Source organism: Chrysemys picta, chromosome 7, assembly GCF_011386835.1.
Source record: "Chrysemys picta bellii isolate R12L10 chromosome 7, ASM1138683v2, whole genome shotgun sequence".
Lineage (NCBI taxonomy): Eukaryota > Metazoa > Chordata > Testudines > Emydidae > Chrysemys > Chrysemys picta.
Genome location: NC_088797.1, coordinates 14,988,390 through 15,010,034, shown reverse-complemented (window position 1 = coordinate 15,010,034; position 21,645 = coordinate 14,988,390). Strand labels below are relative to the sequence as shown.

At 40.9% G+C, this 21,645-nt stretch overlaps 1 protein-coding gene across 8 annotated transcripts in view; it reads right to left on the bottom strand.

The window, feature by feature from the left end:
• Nucleotides 1-21,645, bottom strand: part of ITPR1 (inositol 1,4,5-trisphosphate receptor type 1) — a 256,740-nt gene that overhangs the window by 222,434 nt on the left and 12,661 nt on the right. For all 8 annotated transcript variants that reach the window (XM_065552919.1, XM_065552920.1, XM_065552923.1 and 5 more), the window contains 2 exons: nucleotides 10,032-10,139; nucleotides 6,218-6,288 (listed from right to left, as the gene is read on the bottom strand). In XM_065552919.1, the coding sequence (XP_065408991.1) occupies nucleotides 6,218-6,288; nucleotides 10,032-10,139 (179 nt within the window). Of the gene's footprint in view, nucleotides 1-6,217; nucleotides 6,289-10,031; nucleotides 10,140-21,645 lie in introns of those variants that run through there.

Sequence of the window (21,645 nt, the reverse complement as noted above, 5' to 3'; positions counted from 1 at the left end):
TTAGACTGGGGAGGGGGGAAATCATATATAACATGTTAGTATAAAAACTACTCAAGTCTCACTGCCGTAGAGCTGCTGTCTAACACCAACTTATGGCCACTCGTCAACTGCTTCTGCAATAAACAACAACAAAAATATCAGTCTTCTAGCAGTCTTTCCACTTCATTTTTTGTAGGTGAAGGATGTAAAGGTGTGCCAGAGTTCAAAACATGAAATAACTCTTGGCACCCAAACGGACAGTGACTTTGGACCAAAACAACTGAACTAACAACCTTCCTCAAAGCTCTGGGAAGCACACGAGCTTCTTGCATCAGACACGAATTTCCATCTTATCCTTTTCTTCGGAGCCCAGCAATATTCTGTCTCAGCCCACATCTCAGAAACTTCAGCTCTTATTTCATCTCCTCTTTCCACTGCACCAACTATATCAGCCTGATATCTCAATCTCCTCTCCATTGCTCTCCCAACAAAACCAGCCCTAAGGCCCTCAAAATGGTACCTTTACAAATTTACTTCTGACCACAGTAACTCAAAAGCTTAAATAAATTTCCTTCTCCCATTCTCATCTCCCCCTTGGGATGGAATTCCTTCTGTATCATGGGTCACCAAGGCACCAGGCTTATCCAGTTCTTCCCTCAAAACTCATCTCTTTAATGTTTAATAAGGAATCAATCATTAGCAGGCAAAATAATCCAAGAACTATCCCTCTTCTCAGCTACACAGAGAATCCTTCAAAAAAGGTAATTAGTTCTAAGGGACATTTTCATGTAGTGAGTGTGGTATTAGTGCTTAAAGATACTTATGAGGTATTTACTATAAAAAGACTTGTGTGAAGTAGTTACACCAGCAAACAGATTATACATGTAACTGAACCATTACTCACATCAAAAGCAGAATATATTCTAAAAGTTGTGAAGTAAAAGCTATGTATCAGGATATCAAAGGTCAAGTCGCCATGTCGACAGTGGAGCTTTCAGAGCACACTACATGCGACTAATTGTCATCTACGCAACAAGACTTTTTAATCTTGAAATACTGAAACCTAAGTGAAAGCAAAAGGGCCAAATTCTGCCATTGGAAATATATGCATGCATTTTCCCTTGAATTCTATGAGTCATGCATGCATATCCAAGCAGAGAATTTGGCCGTAGGCATCTCTTTACCACTACTTTTAATACAGCAGTAAAAATATCTTTGTAAGTTTACCTCTGACCACAGAAGCTCAAGCAGGTTTCTGCACTTCTTATAAAGAGCATCAGCCATCAAAGTGAAATCCACAGTCATGTTTCTGACATCTCCCACTGAGAAGGTGAATTTTAAGTATTAACGGACATCTGCACAGCTGAAAGCACAGCTCATTTGAAAGCAGATTCTCACACAAAGATGTAAAGCAGCTTACAACATGTAAACATTTTCTGTTCGTGAAGACATGCTATCAGCTAAATCACTGGCCTTTGATTACCTGGGCTCCTACTCTAATGGAAACCTAGAATGTAATTAACCACATTCACTTACTTCTAGCAAGGCTTTCTGAATGCCCCCACAAGTCAAGCTAAAAATCAGACTTCGGCATCTTCATAATCTCTTCTTTTAAGTCTCATGGAGAGCAGGCCTCATTACAGCCTACTGGATCCCACCTAATGCTATGCTCCAGCAAATACCATGTGAAATCACTATCACACATTCAATTACAACACAGAATACAGAGTATACATTGCTCACTTTATATTATTTTTATTATTTGCACTGTAAAAAAAAAAAAAAGTTTTGTTTTAGCAATTGGCTGAACAAGAAGTAGGACGGAGTGGACTTGTAGTCTCTAAAGTTTTACATGGTTTTGTTTTTGAGTGCAGTTATGTAAAAAAAAAATTCTACATTTTTAAGTTGCACTTTCACAGTAAAGAGATTGCACTACGGTATTTGTATGAGGTGAATTGAAAAAGACTACTTTTGTTTTTCTTTTTTTACAGTGCTAACATTTGTAACAAAAATAATATAAAGTGAGCACTCTACACTTCGCTTTCTGCATCGTAATTGAAATCAATATATTTGGATAGTAGGAAAAGCATCCAAAATATTTATAATACATTTAAATTGGTATTCTATTATTGTATAACAGTGCAATTAAAACTGTGATTAAGAACGATTAATTGTTTTAAATCGTTTGACAGCCCTAGTTTTAGGGCATGTGAGAGACCAGAGACCTTGTTGGGAACTGGACACAGCCTATAGATTAAGGGTATCTGTGCTATCTACCTGTTTTAGTCCCAATGCTATCCAGAGTGATTTTGCAATATTTTAGCTGGAGGGAAAAGCTTGAGGACAAAGGTTATGTTTACGTGATTTGCACCTCAGGCAGACATATTCACACTAACTGTAGTCTAGCTAGCTCATTAAAAATAGCCATAAGGGTGCCACGGAGCAGTCTTCAGTGCCAGCCGCACAAGCGAGTACATATCAGCGGGATGGGGGGTGGCAAGCAGGCTTGTGCAGTCCACTCCGCAGAGTCCTCACAGCTATTTTTTAGTGAGGTAGGTAGAGTACAGCCAGCACGGATATGTCTAAGTGAACTGCCACTCGTACCAACGGCTGCAACATAGACATAGGTGTCACCCTAAGACCCTCTCAATGCCAATTGGCAGCGGGCCCGTTGTTCTGTGAATTTCCATCAGACCGGACACACTTATAACACATAGTATTTAGGTGTAATCTGTAAAGAGTGCCCTATCAAATGAAAACTGGTGACACACTGGTCAAAAATATCATGGTGTGACGCAAGTACAGACAGCGTGCACAGAATTAGGTGTGTGTGCTGGAAATATGTTCCTAAAGTGTGTTTTGGAGGCAGACTTTATAAACACATTTGTCCTAGACAAAGCAGTGTTGATTTGCAAGTATCTATAGCGTAAATGGAGCACAGGAATGTCAGAGACGATGGGCAGTTCATTTGCATCGGAGGTAAACATCAGTTATCAGGAGGATGAACACACTGCATGGCATCAGCATCCCGGAGAACACCATATGTTGAGCCCCAGGGGGTCAGCGTGACTCTTGAGACAAAGACAATGAACCTTGGAGAATATAAAGGCGAAGCAAAAGGGCATCTTGTGATCCATCACTAAGGGAACAAAGAGGTCAACACTCTTTGCATCTATGAATGGTGGATTCCCAACTATGTAAGGTGGTGACGCTGAAAAGTAACTGGAGGTGAGAAAACTGTTTTAGACAAAGCTTGACGCCTGCTAAGGTTAGATGTAGTCGCTTAGAAGCATGTTATACTTCTGTTTTATTTGTAATCAGTTTCTATTATCTCTGCATAGTATCACTTTGAATTTATTCTTGCTTTATTATAAATCCACCTCAGTGCTATTCTATTAAGTGAAGCGTGCACCCTTGGCTGAGCCAGCAGGCTGGTGTGTATTCTGTCTCTCTGGAGACAATGGACTTGGTATTTCTGTGGGCGCCCAGTGACAAATCTGGATGCTGCAGGGGAACACTTTGGGAGAGTTCAGGAACTGAAATACACCAAGAGTTAACCTGCAAGGCAAAGTTAGGATTGGCAGAGTCCTGAGGAGTTTGTTGGGCTGGCTAATGGACTGGAGCATCAGGCAGCTGAAGTACAGTTTAGCAGCAGCAAATCTCTCTCCCTGAGGCAGAGGGGTAACAAGGCAGCTTACAGTTCAGGATGCTCTGAGAAAGCATCACAGGGTCCTAAGCCTCAAGTTTGACCAGCCTAAACTCTGGGACCACATGGTGCCACTCGAGCAGAGTTCAGGAGAGCCCTTCTTTAGAGATGTTAAAATATATCAAATCATCTGCTATTTAAAGAACCTGCAAGCTTAAGTGGTGTCTGTGTCTCTTCAGCCAAAGTTTCTCCTGTTGTGCAGCCCTTGGTTTGCTGTTGCCCTCCACTCAAGAGGAGGTTGACTTTCCTCTAGTGTCTGTGTCCAGCGTAGGCTGTGACGTATCGGTGTCCCTTGTGCTGGGATGCTCACTCTTGTCATTAAGACACTGGACTGACACTCAGGAGACCTGGATTGAACTCCTGACTCTGCCATCAAATTCTTGCATGACCGCAGGCAAGTCACTTACTCTCTCTGTGCCTCTATTTACAATCTATACATGAGGAAATACTTCCTTACCGCTCAGAAGGTGGTGAAGGCAACCTGAAATGCTCCAGTGTAGTGGTGATGGAGGCCATATAAAAATACATAGGCAAAAGAGGTGTTACACACTTTTAAGATCTTTTTGGGGAATTAACGTATAAAGAATATTGTGCTAAGGTTTTATACCTTCCACTGCCGTTAACTGTTAAAGGAAAGAACACATAGGCTTCCCCGTGAAGTCTTTGGTGAAATTGCTTCTACACAGGTTGAAATGGTTGTCAGATTATTCATTTCTCCTCTAATAATTTACAAGCAACCTCCAAATATAATGTTTTATATGTTGGACAAAATGTGTGATAACTACTTGTACCTACCTGTAGTCGCTAAGCTACGTGAGTGATAATTATGTCTTTTTCTATTCTTCCTCTCACCTTTCCTGGCTCTTCCTAGTCAAGTCAGTTCTTTTTCCTCCTTAGTCTTTTATGCTAAGATCAAAATTTGTTTAGCGTCATATATTCCAGTTCATGAGACAACATCCAGAACAGCAGCATTCCACTTTCCTTGGCTAATTTAACATTGAGTGCTAAAACTACTCTAGACCACTTCTTCAGCATAGTCAATGCATTGCATATAAGTACACCAATTAGCCATTTAGTATTAAAGCACCCAGGAAAAAAAAAAAAGAGCACTTTACAGTGATTTAACAGCAATAACCCATTTATCCCAATTCCCTTTTTACAGGCTGTTTTTAATCTATGTGATCTCATCAGTGTTCTGAATTGTGAGGGAGGAAAAACTGCAGCCGGTCATAAAAGTCAGACAGCAATGGAGAGGGTACATGACTTTTCAAAGGAGCTGATCACCTGCAGCTCTCAGATTTTCAATGGGATTGTTGGCACTGCACACGTCTCAAAAAATGTCATTCCAGACCTAAAGAAACAGGGTAGCAAACACAAATTGAAGGTAGTGTGCTGCAGAATACACCCAATGAAGAGAGGGCAAACATTTTACACACCCACTCTTTAACCAGCTTGCTCATTTTCTGTTTGTTAGCAAGGGTTAGGAGGCAATACAAGATAAATGAATCTTTTAGTCAGTTTCTTTGAACTTCAGGCACTAAAAATGAGTGGGGCACAGAGAAGGAATTTAAGAAACTAACTGAGAAGGGACCCACATTAATTTCTTCCCTTCACATTCAAAAATTAGTTTAACAAGGAGAAGTCACTATGGTCTTCTTTTGCCACTGCCTATCTAAGATCTGAAAGAGGAAGGCTTTTACTCCAAGCCTATCTTTCTTAGGGTTAATTTCATGGTGTGGGGCAGGAGGGCAAATTTAAACTTATTAGTACTTGGTGAGGTCAAAACAGGAGCGGTTGTGTCGAACCAGGTTCACTCCCTTTCATTTTCTTTCCTAGGCTTATTTTCTGACATTTTCAGTTTCTGTCTGTCCAATACTAAACCTATTTATGCTCTCTGTATGTCATAAAGGAGCCAAATTAAATATGGAGAAAAGGAAATGAAACAAACCTGTTTGCATCCTGTTTGCCCCGATAAGAAAACCAGCCTAAACTAAACACACCCAAAATGTGTTCTTAAATCTATGCAAGCCAACTATTTGTGAAATAGTTGCTCAATACATAAAACAGCAATGTGCCTCCACACCACGAAAGACATTGGGACTAAGTTTAAGTCATTGCCAGTGGAAAAAGACAGGTTCACAGGAAGATGCTACAGAAGGCCACTAGCTCAAAGACTCTAAAACATGACATATGCAGCCGTCGTTCTGAACCAGAGATAGGGGATCTTTAAATTATTAGGGTAATAAGTACACCAAGACCCCATTATGCTAGGCGCTGCACAAACACAGAAAAAAAAGACAGTCCCTGCCCCAGAGAGCTTACAGTCTAAATATAAGACAAGAGGCAGCAGGTAGACACAGACAGAGGGAGGAGTACAAGGAAACTATGAGACAATATTAGTCAGCATGATAGGCAGGGGGTACCAGCTCACCAGCAACCTAACACTTACCAAGTTTGTTTGCAGACATCACAGCAAAGGTGAGTTTTAAGGAGAGATTTGAAAGAGGATCGTAAGTAAACTTATAACCTTACCTCGGAATTTTTTGGGTGGGTTATTAAGATCACCTGCTTCCGGCTGCACAACACATCTATCGTCCACAAGGCTGCAAAGAAATGAGCAACTCAGGTAAGATGTTTTTGTTTGCAACTGCTACTTCCTAGGTACCAGACACAAAGTGGGTTGCTTTCAATACTCAATCCTGCTGGCCACTTCAACGGAGGACAGACAATTCCCAGAAACCAACTCATGCCAAATCTTTCTATGAAGCATGCAGCTAATTTGTTTGTGTTGTCCAGAACCACACTGCTGGACAGGCGGGACAATTATTAAGTTATCACTCCTGCTCACTGCATCTTCCTCATGTCCCCTCCTGGGGAAACATACAGACTGGTCCATATTCTAATTAGATGAGCAAAGGCTATACAGCAAATGTCACTTCTTGGACAGATACCACTATTTGAGAATATGTAATGAACCTGTCCCCATTAAAGGGCAGCAAACTAGGGAAAAAATGATGAATGCATCAGATCACTTATTACCCCCAGTGAAGCCTCAGTGTCCAACAAGCCAGGAACAAACTATATTAGCATAGGGAAAACACACTCCCGAAAGAGAGAGGAAGGCATAATTGATGCATCCTTGCTTACCAGTCATCAAAAGGTAAAGTTTTCACCTTGGAGCCAGATAGCCAAATATACATCACTGAAAAGAACCACCAGGGTCAGGTCAAAATTGGCTTAAATTATGGAGGAGTGGGGTTTTTTTTGTTTGTTTCTTAAATAGTCCAGTGAAGGTTGGTACCAACAGAAGATCAATCTAACCTCCTCCTGCTTTACCAGGAAGGGGGTAGAATTGGATAACTGCACCTGTAAGGTGTTCCATCAGAGAGTTCCAACAGAGAGCTTCTTCTCTGAGCGTGTACTGGCAAAGACATGGGGGCGTGTCTACTCCCAGGGAACGAAGGAAACAAGGTAAGTATATTGCTGTAACCTGTCACAAGTCTTAAGCCTTGGACATTTTTTAGACCATCTGGAACTATATTTTTGCTGAACGCCTCTATTTTTCATATACAGTGAAAACGTCTCAGTAAACAAATATTTTAAAGTATCTAGTTGGACCTTCTCGGCTCAAATTAAGACCTTTCCACTGACCTGTCAAAGAGGCTTTCAACATGTGCATAAAGCACAGTTCTCCCCAATGTCCTGAAGGTTTGGAACACTCCAGTCTCATATAGTAACAGCTGGGAAAGACAGCTTGAGATCTAGAATATGAGAACTGTTCTTTGCAGAGGCTGGTTACATGCAGGGAATGTCTTTGAGACAACAATTATGGAAAATCGTGAAGTGCATAGAAAATTAATTGATTCAGAGGCGTTTACATGGACTTAAGAGAAGGTGAACTTCCTATCTATACTATGGTAGATTATTAAAATAAAGAAAATAATTTTCTAGTGTGCGCAACACACAAGATGAGATTTATATACATAATAAAATAGTAATTAGAATAATCAGACCACTGAATTTGGAAAATAGCAAAAAGGAAGTTCTGATTAAGCAGTGAAGACACATCACAGGAATATTAAACAAGAACATCCTTCAAAGATAGATTTACTTGGATGGAACAGCATTAAGATTTATAACAGTATTTGTTTTCCATCCTTCATTAACTGTATGCGAAAGCCATCACACATAGCATAACTTGGAGTTTTGATAGCCTGATATCATAACAACTGAGTACGATTACATTGATTTTTTTCCTGAGTTGCTTTAATTTTCTTCAGGTCAAACAGTAAGTGAACTATGGGACAAAGATAATTTGACTATGAAGGGATATTAAGATGCTAATGCATTTCATGTTTTACATAGCAATTGGGATTTCTATTTCAAATCTGGCTCAGAGTACACATGACCATTTTACAGTACAATTACCTTAAAATATTGTGAATGAATTTGAAGCCATGGTGAAAAATAGCTGCCCTCAAAACCATAGCCAGTTGTTTATTGTGCACTGTATTTAATTAAAATGTACTGTCAACATTTAAAAAAACAAAGCAGGAAGTTGATTTATTTACTCTTCGGGTTACTTTAACAATAAAATAAATAGTTAAATATATTTTTCAATTAACTTCACCAGTGTTCAGCAAGTAGTATTTGGCCAGTTATACAGCTGGTCGAATGCTGCAAAGAGTATGAATCATATTTGAGGAGTACCTGGGAAATTTGTCAAATACGTTCGCCAAATACTATTCGACCAACCCTACTTACTACATGCTTTGCTTTTATCATACCTTCTTTCCCTTCTGGCAGCATCCCATATTTTCTTCTTTTTCCTATAATAGATCACGGTGCTTCTTCAGTGCCTGCTTCTTTCTCTCCCACTAATTTCCCTTTCCCCCCCTCAGTTGCATTCTCTACATCCTAGATTTTCTTAACTCCTTTCTTCTGAGTCCTTCCCACTGCCGTATCTTCCTCCCCATAACGTATTTATCTTTTCTGTCTTTTCAGTCATCTCCCTCCAAGAGATGATTCTATGCACCCACTCATCCCCATATCTACTCAGAAAGTTTAGCAACTATTCCAGAACCCTAACAGTTCGAGGACTAAATCTACAAGTTTGTCTGGGGCAACATCCAGGTAAGATGCCAACCATCACTAGCTGCTGGGAAGTGGGGAGAGGAGATGCTGTCCCTTTCCCCTGCTCAGAAGCTTTCTCTCTTACATACATCTGGACAGTAGGAACTGAATTAATTTGCAGCCACTATCACTGCCTCACCCACCCCCAGGTCCCAATGACTGCTGGAAGGGAGAAGTAGTGTGTCTCTCTAGCCCTCATCCCACCAACCTTCCTGACCGTTACTTTACCATGGCAACCAGGAAGCTGAATGAGCAGTAAACTGTCTACCAGTTACTCTGCCCTCTCTCAGCATTCTGACTGCTGTGAGGAGAAGGTATCTGCTGTTACCCCTCTCCCAGCCTTCACTGCTTTGTCCAGTGAATAGCTCCAGTGCCAGTCTCTGATGTGAAGAGCTGGCCCCAAGCAACAGTAGAGTGAAATTAAACAGGTTTGTGTCATTTTTTTAGTCAAAGCTTAGATTCTCCTGGAGTTGACGACACTCACCAGGGGAAAGCTTCCTTGCCCTAGAAGAGTGGCTACCTAATGCTTGTTGATTAAGGAAGCAGCCTGGACTGGTTTCTGAGAAGACTCATTGAATGGCTACTCTACCAGGAAGCCTGTAGTATAGTGTTTGTCAGGGTGGACAGGCCACCAAAGAAAGTGCACCAAGCAACAGAAGCAAACAAGTCAGGGCTACCGCCCAGCAGCAAAAAAAGTAAATACCCTTGAGTTGGAGAAGCATGATGTTGTTTACATGAGAAATCTTAGGCACGTCGGAAGAGGTAGGACCAGTCATTAGTGGTAAGTACTGGTACAGATGCGATTTGACCTACTCTTTTCTTTTAAAATGTCTACCTAAGCTGCCTTCCATCCTCCATCAGCAGATTATGCCAAGGGGCCTGCTCCTTCCCAAGCAAGAAGCACACTTCCTTCCTCACATCCCTCCCCCCGTAACTTAACCGTGGCAAGCTGTTTGCCCATCCCATGGTAAAACCATACTATTTCCATTCCTATACCCTCCGTCCTCTCAAGTGATAACTTTCTATCTGCTATATTGCTTTGGGCTATTTTCAAAACATGACAAGTCTTTACAGAAGACTCCCCCAACTTATTCTATTATGTATGGGTGCAGGAAATACCCATATCCATTAGACTCAGGATTACTAGCTCAGCCTTGTCAGTCTTCTGCACACCTAAGGACTTCTTTCAACGGAAGAGAACAGCTTCCCTTACCCCAAGGTGCTGATAAATCCATTCGTTGAGCCCTCTGCATATAGAGAGCAAATGTCTCCAATATGAAGGAAGCTTGACATCTTGTCAGACATTTCCGGCTTGTTGGCCCTAGGAAAAAAAAGAGAGGGAAAAGGAGTGTTAGTGTATTTACTAGGTAGAAGAATTCCCTGAGTAAGAGCCCCATAGACAACAAGCCAAAAAACTAACAAAAAAATTCAAAGAGTGAACACTTGATACAATTCCAAGAAAGTGCTGACTTTAAAGTGATAAAAGCATTAAAAAAAAAAAAAAATACACGAGTCTAGTCACCATCTGGCCAGCTGAACAACTCTTTGATCTGGAGATTGATGTATTGGAGACAGGAAGTTTGGACTGTAGTTTCTACAGTTAGAAGAGTATTTCCCAGCCCATGCTGCAGTGAAAACTTAGATAGGTACCTCAGGGCAAAGACAACTTGAGCTCCACAGTGTCCCATTCAATGATTTTTGTTTACCCAGTTTAACATACAGATGTTCACTTAAAAGATTCCATTCCAGGCACATTCTCATCAGGTGGAAAATGGGGTTAAAGAAAAAGGAAGAAAGGAGCAGATCCCCTTAATTTAAGGCATTTTACTTACAGTATTGTTCTAAACCAGGAAAGATTTCTCTGTGTAAGCCAGTTGTGCTAGTTCCAGATCAGACTTAGTGCATTCAGGAGCAATTTGAAAGTGCCCTGGGATATAATGAAATGATGGTCACAGGAATTTTAATGTAAAAGTATTAGCATGGTTTGTAAGTATTTTTGTCGGCTCCATCACTATATGAAGTAGCTACCATCCCAACAGAAATACAATATTAATAAAGACATGTGGGAAACGTTATTGTAGATGTTTGGCAGCAGATTCTCCATGCAACAACCTAAAGATTCCAGTTGTGGTTTTCCAGGAGTCTAAGTGATTAAACAGACTTTAAAATATACAATTAACATGGAAGTCAAGGGAGGGATAGCTCAGTGGTTTGAGCATTGGCCCCTATGAAATGAAATTCAATTCTGTGCAAAAGTGCCAAAACAATCATAATCATGTTTAAGACACAGTCACTCAGTGTTGCTGACGCTCACCATTTTAATCCCAAGTCTCAGATAACTGGTGTTTTCTTCTTAAAGCCCAGACTCCTGGATTCATGCCATTATGTGAGAGTCTGAGCTGTTACTTTCAAAAAATGAAGGCACATTTCTAACCCTCGTGGCATAGGTGCTGGAAGGTGCAGGAGGTGTTGCCGCACTCCCTATCTTGAAGTGGTTTCCATCGTATACAGGGTTTACAGTTTGGTTCAATGGCCCTCGGCACCCACACTATACAAATTGTTCCAGCACCACTGCCTCACAGTCACAGAAAAGAGTTTCAAAGTTCCAAAACCAGAAGGCAAATAAAAAGAATTCTGAATTTAATATTTGTTCAGATCTCATGAATTTTAGCCAGCCTGACAGTTGTTGGGTGGTGCCTGACTCATGGTTTTTCAACAGTTGGGTCATTCTTGGATTAGTACCCTGAACGACAGATTTCAGAAAGAAGGTAGTAACACAGCTCTGCTGATTTATATGCCCTTGGAACCTAATCCTGCACTCTGGAACGCATAATGGAGCTGTGCCAAAGTAAGGTGCTCAGGGTTGAGCCCTTAGTTTTAAAAAGGACAAATAAAAATACTCTCAACCCTCGCTAACCGGCAGTATTGTTCTTGAGAACTGACATGTAAGCGTCACAGTAAAGTGGTCCTCCATCAGGAGGGAGAATTAAATAGCAGGAAATTATACTTATTACAGAGCACAGCCTTGACATTGTGAGTGGGATAAGCATTCCCATTTCATTGAACATTAACTTATTTACTGCCAGAGGTAGGGTTCAAGCGTATTAAGTAAAGTCTGGGCTCAGCAAGCACAGAGTTAGGAACATTTGTGGAGGGGGTGGGGGGGCGGGATTAGCAACTGCTAGGCATAATATCAATCTAGACTGCGTTTTGTCTCCTAAAAACACTGTAACCAACGATCCCTTTACCATGCTCCAAACCAAGATTCTTGTGCCTTGAAGATACATTGTGATTTGCAGAATTAAAAATCCAAGTCAAGCACAGCTAAAAATCAAGGGGCCAAGTTCATAACTGATGTAAATTAGTCAACTCCTCGGAAGTCAATAAAGCTATGCCTGCTTATGGCAGCAGTGTGCTGGCTAAAGGCTCCTTCATCAACATTAACTCATACAGCCACAGTGTATACCTGATGCATAGTCCATTCTTGTTTCTCTTCGCAGATGTGGAGCTTAATATTTTGAGGTTTTAAAACATATGCCCGAAAACATACATGATATGCAGAGTTGTTAGATGGAATGTACTGTTTCAATTAGCTATAAATAAGATGTTTTTAAAATACTGAAGTGAATCACTGATTTTAAACTGAAATTCAAAATGGAGTATATGAACTCTGACTTTGAACTCCATCTTTGAAAGGGGACTTGTTTACCACAAAGACTCTAGCTCAAACCAGTCAGAACTGGTTTTTCCCACCACGTCTAACCCTCCGTGTTCCATCACCTCAGAACTCTTCCTGCCAAAAAGGCTATATAAGGACTTGTTCAGCGCCTGCGCGGGGCTATCCATTCCAGCGACAGCTTGTACAGGGTCGGGTCTTCGCAGAGCTCCAGAGCTGAGATCGAAGAACAACATCTATCCCGCAGTGTGTTGAGGAAGAGGAGTCCTGTCATCGTCATTCCTATATTCTGCATTTCCTGGTGTCCATCATCCCAGAGGGTGTCCTCGCCAGCAACGAGAACCATCAGTCATCTGGACTCCACAGTGTTCCTCCTCAAGGACTCTAAATCAGTCCAAGAGTTGTAGGTCCTGGGCATCACGCCTGTACGTGACATCTGCTACATCAGAGCAATTAGGAGAAAGGTTTCTGTGTTGGGGTATTGTTTATTGTTTTGTAGAATCCCACGGGAGGGTTTATGGGCCTGAGCTCCAAGCTCTTAGAGTCAGTCACTGATTCAGTTTTACTGATTCGTGGTTTTGCCGTTTTACTGTGTTATTCTTGTATTTCTCCTCCCCCCCCCCCCGTTCTTCCCAGTTTTCTGTACGTTTTATCCCTAATACACTTACCTTTATTTGCACCATATTATCTTGTCTTCTCTTTATTTTATTCTATTTCATGGGTAGCTAAATCCACCGGTGACAGACACGGAAGGGAGCCGAGTCTGTGCTTCTGAGAAAAACGGCTTTCCCTGTTATATCTTCCCTTTACCGTCTCTCTAGTATTTTCTTTGAAGCGTTACCTTCTTCCCCTTGAGGTAACAGAGTGGTTGAGTGAGCTTCAGTAGAAATATTATCTTTCCCTTTTCCTCGGTTGGATTTCAACTGCACACTTCAGCATTATGACAAGATTTCCAGATCTGGGTTCCTGAAGTCAGGCTCCCCAGTCCCTATGTAGGCATACACACATACACCCGGGCACGTACAATGAGGACCACTTTACATTTACTGAGCAAAACACTGAAGTCAGCGGGAGCTGCAGATACTCAGCACTACTGGTGGGGAGGGGGGAAATCCAGCCACATATTTCAGTCCTTAAATATGCATTTAGTAGCCTGACTTTATGTAATCAGGGTTGAAAAAAAAACGTAGCCTTACTGTATTGTAGCTTTTGAGTACACACACACACTAAAATTTTCAGTTATAAAAAAAACAAAACAAAAAAACACACATGTCCAGAGAAGAAGGACTTGGGTAGGAGGAACTGGATAACACAGGACGTGAACTACTCTTCCCACAGCAGTGCACTAGTTATCTCCCTAGGGAAGAGGCCTTTAAGATCATTTTACTTTAGAAAAGGCATCAATGTTCATCACAGCTGTACGCTGAAGAATGTAGAGGTCAAAACTACTGACTTCCAATAGAGACGTCAAGAATGTCTTTCTCGGGCATCCAGAATATGAAAAATTGAAATCCCAGATGCTCTGTCCAAAGCCAGGCTTAAGAACAGGACAGTAACTTTCAAACATACCTCTGGTATTATTCAGTCTTCCATATCAAAGAATTTACATGTTTAAGGAAACTCAAATTTAACCAGATTTACCCTTGACAAAAGTAATTTATAACCCTGGAGAGGATTCAGGGAGTCTCTATTAGGAATAGACCTTTATCATCCGTCACTTCACTGAAGCTTTCATGAACTTTGCAAACTAAATAACAAAGTCTTCACACCAGCCCAAATTTAATAGTGCAGGATCAGACCCTCCCTATCACTAAGGGGGAGAAGGTAGAAGCTGATGAAATTGAACACTGTCTACTTATGTTACACTCTTGTATAACTAAGGACTACCAAACAACATGTATGACACTGAACTTAAACATGTGCTCACAATTTTTTAGATTGGACAGTACTCAGGAACATGCTGAACTGGCAGGTGGAATGATGGACTAAATTATCCAACAAGCCTTCCCATATCTAAGATTTACAGGTAATGAGAAAAATTACTGAGTGAGTTTAGTTTGCTTCCAGCTAGTTAGTTTCCCGATCTGACAGAGGCTTATGAACACCTACAAAAAACAAGCATCTCCTGACTGATTAGGCATTTGTATTTCAACAAGGCTGAAAATGATTAGCTACCAGGAAATGAGCTTTCCCCCTCCCCCTTGCATCAAGGAGCACAAACTTATATTTGGATTCACTGGACATAGGGCTTATCAATTAAAAAAAAAAAAAAGCCCTGAAGCTTTTGGTCTGTTGTTTTGAATCATGTCTTTGGCATTCAGCTGTATTTTACTTATGTTGGGGTATTTTGGGTCAAAACATAAAGCCAAGATTTCCAAAGCACAGATAGGAACTTTGGGTGTCCAACTTAAAGGGGCCTTGATTTTCAGAAAGCGATGAGCATCCACCCTCTGAGTAAAGCCTCTTTAAACTGTCTCAAATCAGGCACCCAGAAGTTGTGGCACTTAATCAATAATTTTTCCTTTGAAGTCTTGGCCCAGATTCATGTCACACTTAGGCCACACTGACAAACAGGAAGGTTTCCCTCTTGTGGCCAACATGTCCAATGTCTCAGGTGTCCCGTCTCCAAGTCCACAAGAAAACCCTTCCTCATCACATATAAACGGAATAGTTCAAGATGCATACTAGACATCATAAAATACGATATTTGTACAGTTCTATAAGGGGGGAGGAACTCCTGCACACATGAACAGTAACTAGTGTTTATGGTTAAAAGTATAAATGCTTTTCAATTCAAAAAGCAATTAGGCTATTGTAAACAGAACAACTGCCTGGCAATTTGTTTATTTTAGATATGCAAGTGCCAACTGAGTAATTAGCTAATGCTGTACACAAAAACTAGTAAAAAACAAAACAAAAACAAAAAACTTCTCCTGAGAACAAGTAGAATCAGAGTCTTTTAACAGTGATCCTCCTGCCCCATCACCACCACCACACAAAATTTTGGATAAGAGAAATGAAAAAAAAAAAAGTTACCTGAAGACATCAGAAAAAGAACATGGGAGGCGCCAGGTCATGAAACAATGTATTCCTCCCCGTGTTTAAGTTGAAGATTAAAACAAAGATTCTTTCTGGGTGCAGCTACTGGATTTCAATAATGAAACCAAATCATAAGGAGATACCAGCAGTTTGGCAGTTATAACATTCAGAGCCCTGAGCTATGTTGACAGCACCAAAAGCCCAGAAGGAGCAAACATGATAATAAGGTACAAACAAAAATCCCATTTCCTCTGAACCTGCATTGACAGGCTTAACTCAAGATGGAAGCAACAACTGCAGCATCAATATGGAACTTAAAAAATAAACACACTCTTTTCCTCCTAATCATAAGCATCCAATTTAGAGATAAATATTATATTTGGGCTGGGAGAAAGGAAGTTTTAAAGATGAACGTTCTAATTTTTAAAAGTTAGGCATGAAGCATGGACTGTTAGGTAGAATATTTTTTTCGACACACACATCCTTAAAAATATTAAAAGGTTAAACTTTTTTTTCCAAAAGAATTCCTTAGCAACATTTGACTTTTGCCAATGTAAGTTCTAGTGTAGACATGGCCTAACTTTTTCCCCTCAGGAGCGTGGGGAAAAAACAAAACAAAAAACAACAACAAAAACACCCTCTGGCCAACATAGCTACCGCTGCTCATTGAGCTGTTTTTATTATGCTGACAGGAGAGCTCTCTCCCGTTGGCATAGAGTGTTCACGTAGCTGCATTTACAGCGGCACAAGTGTAGTCATGACCTTAAATGTTATTAAAGTTATCAATTCAATTAAAGATTTGGACCTAAAAACTTTAAATAGGTTTTATTTGAAATGTGTATTGTTCATTAGGCAAGAATTAAGTTTCACTCTCTCCGAGAAGTTGCCTTGAAATAATTAAAAGCAGAAACCTGTTTCAGCCTCATGAGAATTCCAAAGCACTGGTTTGCAGGTCATTTTGCAGTTCTATAGCATTATTGTTCTAAGATAATGGACTTGAAAATACCAGTTAGCTGAATCCAGACAGTGAATTAATCTGTACAGGAACTCCCTGTTCTGGAAGTTTCAGTTTGCCCTTCTACCTGTCCCCTATAGGATACATAGCTGAACATCAGCCTGTAATGCAAGGTGTAGGACCATGGAGCAGAGTGTGCTACATTCTTACTGAGCATTGGGATAGTTACGGGACTGAAACCTTCATTTGTCAAAAAACAGGCTCTTAACAGTGGCGGAAAACTTCCTTGCAATTATTTGTCCAAACTTTTATCATCAAAGAGATACATGGAGCACTTTCAACTGCTTATGCAAATATTGCCGATTACCTTGTGCATACTGACACTATAGCCTGGCCTTTCTATACAAATCTTAGAAGAACTGTAAAATTCAGACATAGAAATGATCATCCTGAACACAAGGTTCTGCAAACAGGGTTAAACATTTAACTCTTGCATTGCCAATACCACCTTTATAACCTTGTGCAACTAAAGGATGAAGCTCCGCCATGATCCCACTGGCTTCAATGAGAGGTCTCATATGAAGGAGGACTGGACCTAAACATAGGATTCAAAAAAAGAAGAACAGGAGGACTTGTGGCACCTTAGAGACTAACAAATTTATTAGAGCATAAGCTTTCGTGGACTACAGCCCACTTCTTCGGATGCATAGATATGCATCCGAAGAAGTGGGCTGTAGTCCACGAAAGCTTATGCTCTAATAAATTTGTTAGTCTCTAAGGTGCCACAAGTCCTCCTGTTCTTCTTTTTGCGGATACAGACTAACACGGCTGCTACTCTGAAACTTTACATAGGATTCAAAGCAAATCATAGCCCCTTGACCTCAAAAGACTGTAGCAAATGTAGTATAAATCTGATACTTTGTAATTCAAACTCTGCATGTTAAGAGGCTTTCACCCATCTTCCTATGCAAGTGCAATTCCTAACAACAACTGAACTAGAACAAACAATACAGTGTGTGGGGCAAAAATGACAAGTATCTGCTACCTTAACGAGATGTCGGGCATTTCACAGTATTTTACAGATACCTAATCTCTCATGTTTACCTTGCGTAGTATTTTAAATACTTGAACCTACATCTAAAAATCCTTTTCATAAAAATAAATAAAATCAAATAAGCCTCTTTGGTGGTGGTTTTATTTCCAGAAATTGGGTTGGGTGGGGGGGGGAGAGGGAAGAGAAAAAACACAGGAGTCCTAATCTTTGAAAGGAGACAGTTCCAGCAATGTTTGTTTTGTTTTGAGCTAAAAAGCTACTTGCTGTGCCTTGCATGCCAGTGATCCTTTCATTTCGCTATTATGATAATTGAGCAATAGAGAGCACATCGAAAGTAAATAGAAATTGGCAATTTTAGTTGCATCATTGCTGAAATAGGGGAAGCACTTCACTGAGCGTTTTTGCTGTCTTTTTCACTACTTACACAGTTTAACTAGATAAGATTAGAGTCCTAAACTATACTTAACTGCATAGACTTTATTCCATTAGACAGGCCAAGTAATCTGGAGTGGAAGTTCATGTTTTAAACTTTCTTTCATCAGAAACTAAGGTGAGTTTCCATTGGGGAAAAGAAAGGCAAAGTGAAAAATAGCTATAGCATTAAAATCACCCAACATCTAAAGGATGGATCATTGTCTGTGCCCAGAATCCTATAACTTTGCAATGATGAGGCTATAACTCGGACCAAAGCAGCACCCAGGGCCTAATTCAAAGCCCAAAGTCTATTGACCTCTGTGATATCACCTTTGGATGAGTCCCCAACATTCTGAATCAGTCCCTACGGCAAATCTAGTTTTTCTGAAATGGACACTGAGACCTGACGTTTCTCATCTTTGTTCTGAAAAGGTTGGTTCCTTTGCTCCCTCCCTGGCCAGGGGCTGTGAGGAAGAGATTAGTAAGAATTCCATTCTGCATTGAAAACAGCTAAGGAAAGGAGGGGTAAGGAAGAGGAGGGAGTGCTTATTCACCATGCTTTTTTTTTAAATTAACGACTGTTTTGGGGGTTGCAGAATTCAAAAAAAAAAAAAAAAAAAAAAAAGCGTTTCATGTATAAGCTCCAGGTCTGGCACATGTGAAAATATTTTGTTCTTAAAGTTCAAAGATGCTTCACACACACGTATGCATTCTACATGGAAAGATTAAATGTGCAGAGCTCACAGTAATACAGTGTAAGCTGATACCTCTTGACTGTCAATCATTTCCATGCATTGAGCAGCCATCCATAGCCTCTTGACTTGACTGGCACTCAAAGTCCACATTAGAGTAAATTTTTGCACTAGCTCAAATACAAGCTCTCTTGGTAATATACGCAGAGCTGGCAGCATAGGGATCCAACATACCTGCGGGGTTAGGTCCTGCCACTGTCTCTTACACACTTTCAAAGGGCATTAGAAGGGGCTAAGGAGTACTGTCAGCTTTTCCGATAAGGCTTTGTACTGCAGAATCAGACATGGAGATATTTGAGTGATTACACATTAAAGGGTATCAACACCGGATAACTAACTATCTAGTGTATGATTTCATCTTCCGCCTACTGCAATCATCTCTGTCCAGGAGTCTGCTGACTGCAGAACAATTGCCATTTGGCAAGGCAGCTTGTGAGAAAGAGACAACACAGTGCACCTTCAGTAATCACTTTTTTCTCCCCTTATTATTTGTACTGAAGTAGGGGACTATCCTGAAAAACTTGCAATCTAACCCAGCAAGACAGAGGATGTGAAGGGAAACAAAGGCACAGAGAAGGGATATGACTTGCTCAAGGTCACACAGCAGGTCGGTGTCAGAGCCAAGATTAAAAAGCCAGGTCTCCTGATTCCCAGCCCAGTGCCCTGAGCTCTAGATCACACTGCTTGACTTCTTTCATTAAGATAAAAAAAAGTGTCCTTGAGGGCTTGTCTACACCACTCAGCTTTTAGCGACAAGGCTGTGTCGACACAGCCTTGTCGCTGAAAGTCAGCGGGTATAAACGCTCTGTCAGTACTTTGTTGGCACTTTTGCCGACAAAATACTTCCAGACCTGCAAGTGGCGTTAGCTTTGTCGGCAGACAAAGCCCCGTTCACACTGCCACTTGCATCAACAAAACTTTTGTCTTTTATCGGAGGGGCTTTTTTAAATACCCGTGAAAGACAAAAGTTTTGTCCACAACTTCACAGTGTAGATATACCTTCAGACTGAAGCCTGTCAGTCAGCAGCTCGGTCTCACCCTTTTCTTGAAGCAAAGAAATTAAAAGCAAGAATCCAAGTTGATACAGGGGTATGGCATTGGCAGGTATTTTTCATGCATAAAAGTGAGGAAGTTCCAGTATGCTGAATTCATGTAGTTTGTCACTTAAATATAATTGAATATTATACTTTACCGACGATATCATACAGATGCTCAAGTTCTTTACAAAAAGAGATGAGACATTTAATCATCTTACCGACGTAAACCCAAATAAGTCATTAACACTGACAAGAAAACCTCAGCTACACCCTTTCCTTTTCTTTATCTGCACCCCTTTCTTGGTTTGCCAAGCCCACCCTAGTCAGAAGGGATGTACAACATGTCAAACAGCAATGTGGATTATCTGTTCCTCTTACGGAAAAACAAGGCTGAAAGTCAAGCTGTGGTAACAATGCGCTAAGTAGAACTATGCTTTGATAGGCTAGTTTGAATATCAATTTGGATGGCTACTGTAAGAAATGCAACTAGCAGACTTTATTGACAGACGTCTGTGGAAAGCTCAAAGAAAAGAATCCCCATTAGAGGGACACCTATCAGGCTAAAAATCGTTTTTAAAGTTTCAGACCAAGTATGTCCTGACAGTGTCTCGTTAATTCTATTAAGAGTAAGAAGTGCTTAATAAAGTCGATACCTACTGGCTCTAACACAGAAGGGAGAAAGCAGCTTAGATGCCTCAAAGCACACAATGTTATTCAGAGTATTTTAATATATTAAAAGGAGAGAGTTGGACTATGCCAAGGGAAGCAGAGGAGGCCAATGTGGCAGGTAACAAAAAACACGCTGTATATGGTCTACTGGAGCTTGGCCAAAGAAGAAAGCTGGGGAGGGGAGCAAAAAGTAGGGTAGTTTCTAATCTCACCCTCTCTACACATCTAAACCTTCACCAGTAGTCTCTCCTCTTGACTTTCCCCCATCCCCAAAATCCTGAGCTCATTGTTACCTCACATGACCTAAGTTCTGTGGCAAATATGATACCGGCTGAATGTACACAACCTCTAACATCCAGAACATGTTCCTTTCCCCATAACAAATCCGACAATCCCTTATGCCCCTTGCTTCAACCCATCTCGCCCTACTTGCCCAATACTTCCATCATTCTCATCTCCTACTCCTCCGTGCCCTGCTCCCCACTGCTTCCTTTTCCTTCAAATGCACCTCATTGTGGAAGCTCCGGTCCTTCTGGCAGCTCCTGGGTCTAGATCTAGGATCTGGTCCAGCTCCTTGCAGCTTTGAGTCCCCACTGGCAATGCACCGGACTCTTTCCTTCCACTAGCAGCTCTCTTCCTGCTGAAGGCTTTGTAGTCTTCTCTGTCTTCTTTAGCTGCAGCAGCCACTAGGGGAGGTGAAACTTACTGCTTCTCTTTTATAGATGCTTCTACAGGCATCCAGGTTCTGCAATGAAGAGCCTGGATACCTATTAGAAGAGCTGTAGAGGAGGAGCCGCTAGCGCCACATGACTACCACATGCTCTGCAGAGCACCACTGGTAGCCAGTGAACCTACTTAAAGAATTGCGAATAAAAATAGCAATACCAGTTGGACTCATTTACAGATGAAGGTTCCGGTTCCTGTTTTGACTTGTACATGCTGGATTCCCACTGTACTCCAAGTTGTTGTTTTATAGAATGGAAGCCCGAGCTCTTCTTCTAAGCAAAGGTTCTTCCAGATACTGCACCAACTTAGCTCGTAAAGAGCATTAGCAGCAGAATCTGCTTAACCTTTGCCGTCTGAACAGTGACCAAGCACCGTCAAGTTATTTAAATAAGATAAGTTCAGGCATCTCTTTAAGCTAAGAATCACTAGCCTATTACTATCACTAGCCCCATGCCTGCAACCAGAGCTATGCACCTTTGACTTCAATAGAACTGTGAAGGGCATA